The sequence below is a fragment of the Paramormyrops kingsleyae genome, chromosome 3 (assembly GCF_048594095.1).
Source record: "Paramormyrops kingsleyae isolate MSU_618 chromosome 3, PKINGS_0.4, whole genome shotgun sequence".
Taxonomy (NCBI): Eukaryota; Metazoa; Chordata; class Actinopteri; order Osteoglossiformes; family Mormyridae; genus Paramormyrops; species Paramormyrops kingsleyae.
Window position 1 is genome coordinate 16709524 of NC_132799.1, and position 12421 is coordinate 16721944.

Below are 12421 nucleotides of genomic sequence, written 5' to 3' on the forward strand. Positions count from 1 at the left end.
TTTTTTTTTCTCCCCATTTCCCTCCAGATTCATCTGTTGTCATAACAACACATTGACATCCACCATTACTGCTGGCTTCACTGCTTGCACTTGCGAGAAACACTAATGCTTAATAGCAGTCAGAGAACAGCAGCTATTCTGACCTGGGTCCAAATGTTTGTTTCTTCAATAGAACATTGCCAGAGCTCCTCCATTCACTTGACTGCTACTAACCATTAGCACAGTTACCATGGTTTTGATTTTCGTTTATTCTCTTCATTGGTTCCTCTTCCTCCTTTTAACCCTTTACCTGTGGGGGTGGGCTGTCCGTCACGGGTGAAATCATGAAGGCCTCATGATTTTGCTTCATTCAGCAGATAGTGTCCTGTGATCTCCCAGTATTCTTTGCTGTAATGAGTCATGTGTTCATCCAGCCGTCACTAGCTGAAACTAATCTCCTCTCTATCTTTTTTCCTTTTTTTTCCTTTTTGTTTCTCTCTTTTATTTTATTTATTTTTTTGTTTGTTTCCTAACCACCCAGCCGCCACTGGCAACTAACCTATGACCTTCTGACCTCTGAACTCTTCACCCAATGACGACCTGATCATTGTCCGCCTGCAGATCACTGCTCTGGTAAAACGCCTTCGCTTGCCTGTCTCGATTGCAGCAAGCTGAGGTGCAGCTTGCCCACCTAACAAATCTACATAGTGATGACCCCCCTCCCCCGCAACCCTGCTGTTTATTCCAGTTGGGCTGGAATGCCCCGCAGACCTGCACTGAATAGTCGTAAAGCAATAAGGTCTAACTGTACCCCGCCCCCCCCAACCCCCACCTTCTGTCCCCACACCACCTTGGCACACCCCACACCATGCCACCTTGGCACACCCGCGGTGAGGAAGATGAAGAGCATGTTGGAGTTCTGTTGGCAGCCCTCCTAGCTGAAGTGCCCTCCCCCCTCCCCCCCCCCCCCCCCTCTGGCTGCCCCGGAGATCTCTGCTCACGGTAATGGGATGGGCTCTGAATGTACCGTGTTGTGATGAGGCCTCGTGCATGAACCTTTCTGGACGGCCAGTCTACCTGCAGATGGTTGGGGGTGGGGTGACTCTCACGCTTCATTTATGGGGGAAAGATGGAGCTCTGTGATATCCAGCCGGGACAGTCTGAACACCACCCAAGAGGAGAACATCGGCCCGACCAGCCCCCCCAAACACGTCTCAGACTCCATGCGGGTGGGGAGAAAAGCAAGAACAATTAGACCTGGTGACAGCAAAGGTACATTAATCAAGGGTCCCGTTACATGGCAACTATTTTTTAAGAAGAACACCTTCCTTGTAAAAAAGTTTCCTTAAGGATGTAAAAGCCATGCTTGCCTGTCAGCTGTACACATGTATTAAACTTGTAGATAAATGTATGAAGTTGAGGACAAAAACCCTGAAGTAACAGGTAGATACTTTTATGATATAAGGGTGCTGGAGAAGAGAAAAAATATATTTTTCAAAAATGTGCTTTTATACTTTCAAGTATTGTAAAGATGGAAAAAAAAAGAACAAAGAAACCCTTTATTGCATTGAAATAACCGTTTTCCTTTTGTGAATGGAGAGGTATTAAAGACCAAAACAGCCTTTTTCTTTTTTTTTGTTAAGCATTTAAGGTGAGAAACAATACTGAAAGTGCCTTACTTTACTCACGGTCATTGAGTTTGAATGTCTCACCAGTTGGTTGCTTGACCAGGTCAATCAATGCCACCGTTTGCCACACGTAACGGAAACACTGCGAGTCAGTTATCCAGTTAGTTGCCCACCCACTCGCCGTGGCACCCAAACCAAGATGAGAATTCAGTCTGCCGTAAATTTCGCCTTTCCTCTAGCAAGGAACCACACGGGCTCCCACTGCAGCTCTTGCTGGAGGACGCCAGCACTTTCTGATACTCGAGGGGATGAGGCCAGTGTCAGGTGCTAACTGTCTGACCTGTGAGTCCAACTAAACACCTGTGAGAGGCAAAAACAGAGCCTGGAACTTGCAGCATGAAGACCAAGCAAAGAGGCTGGCAATCTAAGTTCCTGTCGTCTGCTTGCTGCTCAAAATCCTAAATCCCGTTAGCTTCCCCAAGATACTCCAAGTCTTGTATTCCCGTCTCATTCTTTATGAATCCAGCTCCTGGTTTGTAGCAAGATTTGCTAAAGTTTACCTAAATATGCCCACAGGCGAGCCTAAGCACCCATAAGGGGCATGGAATGAATCCCACTCTGTGTAGAGATTTTGGGAGACCTTGGTCACACGTGACGCGTCAAAGTGGCTAAAATAAAGTGGTAAATAAGATATGCTGGGAAATGTTTAGCTCCTGGACTGCCGATGCATGTGGCGTCCCTGAGGATTCGGCCAGCCCACTCGTACCCGCACCACTCCGCTCAGTATTGCATCATGCTGTCGTCCCCTCCAACTCCTTTAATTACTATGCAACAGGTCGGCCTTTAATTTTATGTGCGGTGAGATTCTGTGTCACAAATTAGTCTTCCTGATTGATGCCTGATTTTGTTTGATCCATCTTCAGTATTGAGTGTGCAGTGTTATTTTGACAATACACATAATAATACATAAATGCTTGATATTATTATTATTAGTTATTATTTAGAGGTTTTTTTTTTATCTAAATAAGTAAGAGAAAGAAGATCGTAATGGTGTCTTGTGCAGGTTTCTGACTGAACTGGGAGGGCAGGGCATCTCTACAAGTGCCCCGCTTGACGTTAGTGCTAGAGGAGGACAGGGACAGGGACAGGGACAGGGATGCACCCTTTTCATGGGGGTTTGGAGGCCCTGCAATTTTGCAAAGTTGGAGGTGGAACCATTGTGAGTGAAGCTGTCATATTTGATCATATCTGCCTTTATCCACTCACTCCATGTTAGGATTGCATTAATATATCATATATTTTTTTAATATATAGTTTTAATGAAATAACCTTTTTGGTTGAATTGTTTAATTAATTTACCATGAATGATTTTTAACCACCCTGTGTGCAAAGTAAGTTTGTTATTATTATTATTTTATTGGGTTTTATATAAACTTCACTTTCTGTATTAAGTTACAGATCCTGACCCTTGTTTAGTGTAAATTCCAATTTATTGCCTACAGAACAACAACCTGTATGTATTTACAGCCATTGTTACGAGTTTATAATGTATTTTTGTATCTTATTTTATATGTACGTGATACAGTCTGATGACTTCTTTAAAAAATTAATCCGTGCAACACAAAAAATGAGAACCCAACGGATCTGAGATTCTTTGGTCTAATTTGCTTTGCAGCAGCTCACCAGAGTCCTTGTGCTGGGCCAGATTGTAATGAATACATACATATGCGTGTGTTTTATTTCTCACTTTGTTTTTTATGTTGCTTGCGTTTCCTTCTGTCTTTCTGTTGTAAATTGTCCTTTATAACTAATAGTATTATTTTAATAAATGTTATAATACAAATACTAATACAAACAGTCTTTTTATTAACTTGGGATGGCTAAATCTGATGTCTTATTAAAACAATATGTGTTAAAAAGCGAGATAATTTACTGGTTGAAAACCTGAAGCAGGTTCAATAATCTTATTTTATGATTAGGCAGTATTGCTATAATGAATAACTGATTAATGAATTAATAATTAATTTAAATGCCAGTATATCAGTGAAACAGCTAGCCATTTCTCATAGCTGTGCAGAGCACCTACATTTCTACTTTAAAACATCTGCTTATTAACTTATAGCCCTTAATGGAGGGAGATAAAAATCTCACATTGCATGGAGAATGGGGCACCTGGCCCTGGGCCTCGCTACGGGACTGGTGTACTGACAAGATGTAGGTCTGCCCTCTCGGGCTCCGAACCCCTAATGTTTGGTAGGATCCATTTATATGGCATTAGGACAAGACACATTTTCTAGTGACAGTTACATTATCACCCCCCCCAAAAGCTTCAGTTAGATGGTGTGACAGAGTGAAATGGTCGATTGTCTGTAGGAACAAGCGGGGAGAACGTGGGGGGAACTCATAACGCGACTCAGAACACTGATCTTTTCAGAAAAGAAAAAAAAAACAAGCGATAATCACTTCTTCTGTCTCACGTTCGGAGCAGCGCTGACAGGCCTTATTCCGGCACACAAAGCCCGGAACGCCAGGAGCGAACACCCTTACGAGGATGTGCAAGGTGCCTTCTGACCAGGAATCGGACTTCAGCTGGACTGCTGCGCCAGACAGTGGGACGAGCTCGGTTTTGGTAAACTTATGGCATAACAACGTAGAGGTGAGCTGTGGGATCAGCTTAATCAACAGCCATTTTTTCAGCATTTAAGAGTGAACAAAAGGCAGATAAACCCTAATGAACGAGCCTCAGGCAAATCAATAGGTTCCCTTGTGCTGCTTAATGTTTGAGAGGTTTGTTATCTGGGATTGTAGGATTGCTATCTGCCGTTATCTCCATGGCTGCCAGACTGAGTAGAGTGATGCACCAGAGGCCTACCGCCCCCACCCGGCCTGGCCCTGCACCCTGCCCACGAGGCAGCTGGAAACTCGATAACCAGACTCCTGACCATGTTTCGCGACCGGGATTCGTGCCCCGTGCTGGTTTAAGCACACCTTTTCCCTGGACCTTTCTCAATCACCTTTCTTGTTTCTTCCTTGCCTTGTTCTTTTCCCTTCTTCTTCTTTTCAGCCAATCCACAGCTTCCAAAGAAATCACCAGCCCCCCCGCACTGGTTTTCTGCACTGCGCCGATAAGCCCAGCTCAGGCCCCCGTTGGCTGTTTTGAGAAGTTGTGCTTCATGTTGCTACTGCCTGGCGGGCGGTAAAAAGCGCTGCCTCGCATAACGGGCACAGTCGAGTCTCCCTTTCCTAAAAACGTGGGGCGACCTCACAAACTGGGGGGCGGGGTCCAGGCCCAACATGTCCCACCTCACCATCAAGTGATTGAACAAGCCCCAACTCCAGCTGGAAATATAATCGTGGATAGACCCCAGAGTTACCTCGCCCTCTTCCCTTTGGCACCTCAGGCAGTGGCAGCCTCGCACCCCCCTCCAACTACTACCATGCACCCCCCCCCCCACCCCCTGCCTGCAGCCAGATGCATTAGGAAGCCGATTCCTCCCAAGAGCAGCAATCAATCAGGATGAAATATTCATTCTCGCATGCCTTGAATTTGCATGTGGGGGGCTGCGGGTTAGATTGTGTTTTCCGCATCACCCAGGCCACCCCCCCTCACCAGCCTGAGGTGCCAGTGTCCCTTCCGACCCCTCCCCCCCCACAAACCCTAATGCTGTAACATAATGCAGTGAGGGGGAGGGCTAATGAGTGGATAATTGGTCTGCCCGAAGGAGGTGGAGCCCAGAAATGGCAGTGATGGCGAAAGATGAGCCCGCCGGGCCTCTCTAAGCGGCCCCGGGGGGGTGTTTGCCGACACACTCGGATCACCTTAGCGAGGCCTGTAGCTCTCATGACCTTCATGCTTCCATGCTTCTGGCTGTGGGGCTGGCCGCTGACCTGAGGGGTGACCTCGCTGTCCCGGAGCCGCTGGCTGGGGAGTGCACCACGTTCACTTTTTCCGCTCCATGATGCTGTATCTGCGTATGGATCTACTGTGGAGTGCAGTGGCCGTGATTTCAGATTATAGCACTTCAGTCCTTCCACTGCTATTCAAAGAAATAGAATTTAATCTAGACAGAACGGGAGTTGTGCTAAACCTCTACTGAACTGCAACGGAGGGGAACAACTTCACTGGAGCTGTATTCACGCGCACTGAAATGGCGGTGCAGTGTATCGACTCCTCAGTCATCTATGAAACCGGCAGGCTCTTCCCCCAGGGAACACCCCTGCTGTGCTCAAAATGTAAACAAGGCCCCCAACCAACACAATGAGCTCAGCTACAGCGTGATGAAACAGACGCAAGCCCATCTCATCCCGGTGCAGGTGGAGGCTGACATGCGATTGGTTCATTTTTTTTTTTTATTCATCACGCTCTTTGCTTTTAAACTTCCTGCTGATCTTCTCCGGGGGGTGTCTGACCAGGGCTCCACTAATGAGCGTTAATGGCCTCCTTAATGTCTCCTGTGCCATTGTTGCCACCTTCATTCCACCTGTTTTAACTTTTTGTTTATCATTATCACCCTCTTCTTCAGTACAAAAACATCCATCTTCTAACCCGTTATCCTGGTCAGTGTCACATGGGGGCCTGAAGCCCTTCCCAGGTAGCATGGGGCACACGCTTGGGGTACGCAGTGGATGCAATGCAGGGCACATACACACTACGGGCAATTAAGAAAAGCCAATTAAGCTAAGTGCCCACCCCTGGATTGCAGGAAAACCCAAACAACACGGGGGGAACATGCACACAGAGAGCAGGGGTGGAATTCAAACTCCCATCCATCCTATAATAATATTTTTGTTAGGTGTAATTTTTATATTGTAGCATTGAATTATTATGCATTTAAAGCTGGGAAACAACGGTGCAGGGCCTGGCTCCTCCATTAGCTACACACATACATTACTCTCTTTTTCATTTTTAACAAATGAAGGATTTTAACCCGCTTGCAGGCACATTGTCAGCACTGTGTTATTACAAACAGCCCATTATGTTTTCTTTTTCTTTTTTTTTTTGTAAAAGCCTGTAATTAGTTCCCGCTTATCAAACGGTTCTCTGGCGAGCCGCTGTTAAGCGTCACCCTGAAACACAGACAGGGCTTCAGGAGGTGGCAGCCACGCGCGCACGCTCTCGCTGGTACGCAGCCGGGCGCGCACACTCTCGCTGGTACGCAGCCGCGCGCGCACACTCTCTCTGGTACGCAGCCGGGCACACGCGCTCTCGCTGGTACGCAGCCGCGCGCGCACGCTCTCTCTGGTACGCAGCCGGGCACACGCGCTCTCGCTGGTACGCAGCCGCGCGCGCACACTCTCGCTGGTACGCAGCCGCGCGCGCACGCTCTCTCTGGTACGCAGCCGGGCACACGCGCTCTCGCTGGTACGCAGCCGCGCGCGCACGCTCTCGCTGGTACGCAGCCGGGCCGGCCTCATCCGTCTGATGGCGGCCAGCTTTGAAGGGCTTCTGAGGGAACCAAAGACGTTTTAAAAGAGGTGTTCTGGGAGGGGGATTCAACAGTGCCACCGCTTTGTGGATATGGCTTCCAGGAGATGGCGCTAGAGAGAAGCCACCCCTGCCCTTCCCAAAGCACAAGAGCAGCTGTGGGTGGAATACAATCACACATACTCAATGGCTGGAACACAGTGGATCCTTGCGTGAGCCCCATGGCCACTTGCTGTAATCTGACAATGGCCGGTATCGCATAGACCAATGAAGACGCCTTTTTTTGTATCTGTGCTTTACCCCACCTACCCCCCTGCAAACCCCCTTTCCTGTTTTCCCTCACTGTTTGTCCTCTCCCTACCCTTCCTGGACACTCTTTTGTAAATTCCAGTGTTGAGCGCAGTGGACACTGCCCACAAGCTCGGGTGAGAACAGAATGATCTGGAAGCTGGCCAACGTCATTATTTTGGCATTCCGGTGAGGACTTTAAGTACGACGCAGCCGCTGTAGTGGGTGTATGCCATGAACAGCCGTACCCTGTTTCACACAACCATCCTGTCATGGCGAGAATGGAAAACAACCTGGTCATTTTACAATGTTTTGCCAACTTTCATTTTATTTTCTATTTTATTACTCAATATGCAGATTAAAATTTGAATGTCCCACAGAAAATCTGGGTGTGAGTCTATCTGTGTGTCAATACCCATGCTTATAGCTCAACTGCACAGACCCCAGAATAGTACACAGGAAATCCAGAATTCTTTTATTAATAAACCAAGACTCTACACTGAGTAATTGATTAAAAACCCACAACACATCAATACTAAATCAATTGCAGGTTTTTGTGCAAACACACCGTTTGGAGAAATTTCAGTCTCAAGTGTCTGAGATGAATAAGACTGAGATTGGGAAAGGAAAGGGAAAATTAGCAGCCAGCAAACGCAGATCCATTACACCTGAGCTCTGTTCTGAAACCTCTCTATGGAAATATAATAATTAAGAAATCCATATGGACATTGACACAAACCCACTTGGTCAAAGAGCCAGAAAGGTCAGTATAGAGAAAAGCAAACTGTTGAGACTGTTTATTTCTTTTCCCTCTGTGAGCCCTACCCAGATTCGTGGGCACATGCGATATTAAACCAAGAGGGACACCCCCACAGCTGCAAGGAATCATGGGTGTGTCTGACGCTGTCTTTGCTGAGGTGTCCTGCTAATTCCCAAAGCTTCCATTTTCACCACTTGCTCATTTGTCTACCAGGACATCTTCTGGGTCAGTGAAAATGTTTCACTCGAGGGCTGTACCCTATACTATACTAGTAACATTTACTTCTAGCTGCCTGTGGTGCAAATGGTAAATCATCATGTGTAATTTTCCAAATCTATGATGAGCGTTAAAAAAAAATAAAAAGTATAGCTTTTCGCTTTTAACATAGATGCTTCCAGTGGCATCTCCAGTGACCAGTTCCCATTTCCTCACATTTTAGAAGAAATGTGCAAATGTGCTGCAGTGACCTTTTCATGTGAAGGGCAACAGTGTTGTCAACCTCACACGTCCACTTCCTGTTTGGAGCCGGAAATTCATGTGATTTACCTCTCTGACTTTTCCACATGGGTCTCTCTCTCTCTCTCTCTCTCTCTCTCTCTCTTGTGTGATTGTGTCCGACATACGTCCCATGTGCAAAATAACAACACGACTCTGTGAAATTAATTCGAAAGCAGAATGCATGACCATCCAAGAAAAAACACCAACTGTTTTCCTGGGTCAGTTCCACCATCTGAAAATATTTAAAGCACAAAAAGCTGGATGCCACCAGAGGGTTAATGAGCTGCTGTGTTTGCAAGTTTCTGCTAGACATTTTCAGCATACAGTGTGTTTTATACATACAGAGGTACATATACATTATCATTTGATCAGTGCCTATAATTACCCTGGTCCAAAGTCCACTCTTCTTCCTGCCATTTTGTGGGATTCATCTTAATGGGACTTTTATCAGGAGCCAAACCAAGACCACCCTGGTATGTGTCAATGGCCAATCAGAACGCAGGACTGTAGCTAAACTGACCACATGGTACCCCAGATCTCCCACCGGCTGATTTGCATACAGTCTGATTGCACTTCAGGGCAAATCATGGATATGTAACATTTTTCTCCTTGGCCAATCATATCACAAGATTATTTTGGCACAAACCATATCTTTTCATTTTACAGATTAATTGCTTGCAATTTTAAAACTTCTAAAAACTAAAATAGGTTGTTCCATGTTTGTTATCTTAGTTTAATAACAAACTCTTTACAAATTTTAGATTTCACTATTGCCTTTCCTTACTGATAAAATCTGATATCCCAGGGACCCAGAGGATGGATGGATGGATGGATGGAAGATGTATTTTTTACATAATACAGTGAAATATATATATATATATCAAACTTCAGCAACACTATTTCTCATCGCCATCAACCCCCATCTGACAAAAAGACATCTCAGCCTTTGATCTTAATTCTAGCAAATCAAAAAATTTCAGCTTGATTTTTATCACAAAAATAACTAAATGAGTGAGTTCATGTTTTCTCGCTCATTCTTTAATCATCTTCAGGCTGTTTACACAAATTCGGGTAACTTTAGACCAAGGAAACTGTTCTTTCCATAACCCCATGACCTGCGTGTCCACAGTCATAGTCAGCAAGCTAATTACCACTCACAAGACCAGGCCCCAGATAGCCAACACAAAACCTTTCCACGGTCATGCCTCATGAATGACACAAGCGAGGAAACGCCCCACGGCTGGAAGAGAAGTCTTACTATCAGACTGGGACTAAACACCACCTAGATATTTGTAGCCCATTTGTTAGCTGTCACCCTTATTACCATTAAACCACATTTAATATGGGGGGGGGGGGGGTATTCCACAAAGCTGGATTTCTAACTTAGCTGGATAACTTGTCGGATTCAAGTTAGTCTGAGCTAACAGCTAAATTAACAAAGATAAAGTCCATTTAGCTGAGACTACCTTAAATCCAACAAGTTATCCAGCTAAGCAAGAAATCCTGCTTTGTGGAACACCCCCCAGAAGTGGTGAAAAACAAATACATTCAGGTCAGTCCCCATTCACAAACGCCACAGGACAACAGAAATGCATTTTATTTAGAATAGTTAGATTATAGTCAGAAAACGTCCTTTACAGAAATTCATACAATACTAATGTGCATCAGGTTACAGACACTCGCACAGATTTATAATTTTGCAGTCATGAAATAAATGTGATGCATTTTGACTGTTTAGAACATACATGCATATCATGCATATTTGCAATAAAGGGTCCCGTAATTATCAATGCAGCTCAGCTCCCTTTGAAGCATGAACGCTTTAAATGTGCTGCTCTTGCGGCCTCTTTTACTCCGGTTCTTGACAAGCGTCTGTGGGAACTGCTGAATGTGCCTCAGATCAACACAGAAATCTTCCCAGAGCCCAGACTCAATCAAACTTGTGAATGTTTTGTTTGAAAAAGCCCCGGTGTGACGGATTACAAATTTGTTTTTAAGGTGCCCAAATTCCCACTGATCTACACATCTCCCCCCTTTCCCGGGCCACCCTCCCCAATCCTCCTCCATCTCATCTCGTTCATCCTGATTTCAAAGAGAACAGAACCACATGGCACTGTTTTCATGTCTCCATGGAAACGGTGCCATACTGGGGCCCTGTCTTTTTTTTTTTTTTGCCTTGCATTCTGAGGTTCCTAATAATGGATCTAAATAAAACAGGAAGAGCACAGTGGATGGGGGTGGTTGGAGGCCAGCAACAAAAACATTAGAAATGCATTCAAAATGACATCACTACTATTTCCCACAGTAGCCATTTTCTTAGGAAGCCCCCAGAATCCATTCATTGGCTTAAAGTTAGCTTTCTGAATCCCAGGGAGGCCATCCTCCTTTGCTTGAATGCCCTTTTTGTTGTGGAACAGTGGGCTGTTTCTAGGCCCACAGAAAGCCTTGGTAATTTAGTGTGGTTGCCAGGAAGTCTGAGGCACTAGCCTGACAACAATGGTAAACTACATTTCTCCACTTCGAGGTTCGAAACCTCAGCTGCAATGTCTGAATTCTAATAAGAGGTTTTTTTCTTCACTCCCACAAATTCCTTCATCACGTGTCCCCTGTGATCCCTCAGAGGCCCGGAGTCTCGCTGCTGAAAGGGAAGCAGCGCTGTTCTCGGAGGACAAGATGGTCCCGTCTAGGAGACTGACAAAGCCGCCTTAGATTTCTGTCGATCGGCAGTCAGTGGACTCTATAATATAGCAGTCATAAGTTTTAAAATAATTAGACAAAGCAAACTACAATAGGCTAATGAGAAAATATTCCCATGCCAAATCTTTTTTTAAAAGCCATGCACTTCCCGATTAAAGACAGATTACATCTAAATTAAAGTCGAGTAGCCATATCACTCCTTCAAACCTTACTTGCGACTCCGTCGTTGGCTGTTGTTTAAAAAAAAAAGTTTCTTCAATTATAAATTCTCATCCGCTGGCTTGCCTGAAGCAAGAGAAAGGAGACGAGGAAAACAGCGATTTAATCACGAGTGACAATGTGCTTATCATTTTGACATTCTTTCGCGATTGGGAAAATAGCTAATATAGACACAGGGGAAAGTAACCATGTTTCTTTTATTTCTTTAAAAGATGAAAAATCATGTTATAGACAGAAGTATTAGCAGAAAAAAAATGTTTAAACCTTGTTAATATATATATATTAACAAACTTGTTTACATTTACTTTAGGAGGCACTTTTGTCCAAAGCGACATATAAGGACATGATAAACGACAAAGCGTAAGTGAAGCTAGGCTGCAAATATATATATATTTGAGCACCTACCAGCTGAGTATTTGGACAACATACAAAATCGAATATGCTTATGGTTTTAAAAATTTTAATTTGATGCAGATATAGGACAAAATCATTTCAACCCAATGCACCGTTTAAATTCCTGTCATAGGAGCCACGGTATTTTGCTGCCATCTAGTGTTAGACTACTGCAAGGGCCTATTACACCTGTTTCAGTAAAGCGGGAGGAGCGTCACAGGTGTTTCGCCGATACAGGACTACTTATTTTTGAAAATCATCTTCAGGAATATGGGAGGAAACTTGCATTTAGATCTTTGGGTTTTAATCGGTAAGTGCTAGGCCTATTTATTTCTGGAGTGGACGACCTAATATGATTATGGTATTTTCAACACTGCACTATTGCAGTTTTTTTTGCGGGGAGCGGGTAGTGTGTGGCTATAGGCTATGTAGGTTTGCACACTATGTCTGTGATTGGCTGGTTACAATCCCAGTGTTGGCAGAGTGATTCTGTTGTTGAGGTTCTGAGCAAGACCCTTGACCACTAATTTCTTC

At 44.8% G+C, this 12421-nt stretch overlaps 1 protein-coding gene across 1 annotated transcript in view; it reads left to right on the top strand.

The window, feature by feature from the left end:
• Positions 1-866, top strand: part of LOC111848800 (KH domain-containing RNA-binding protein QKI) — a 58440-nt gene extending 57574 nt beyond the window's left edge. The window contains exon 8 of the mRNA XM_072709741.1: positions 521-866. Coding sequence (XP_072565842.1) covers positions 521-537 — 17 coding nt within the window. The 3' untranslated portion in view covers positions 538-866. The remainder of the gene's footprint in view (positions 1-520) is intronic.
• Positions 867-12421: the final 11555 nt, after the last annotated feature.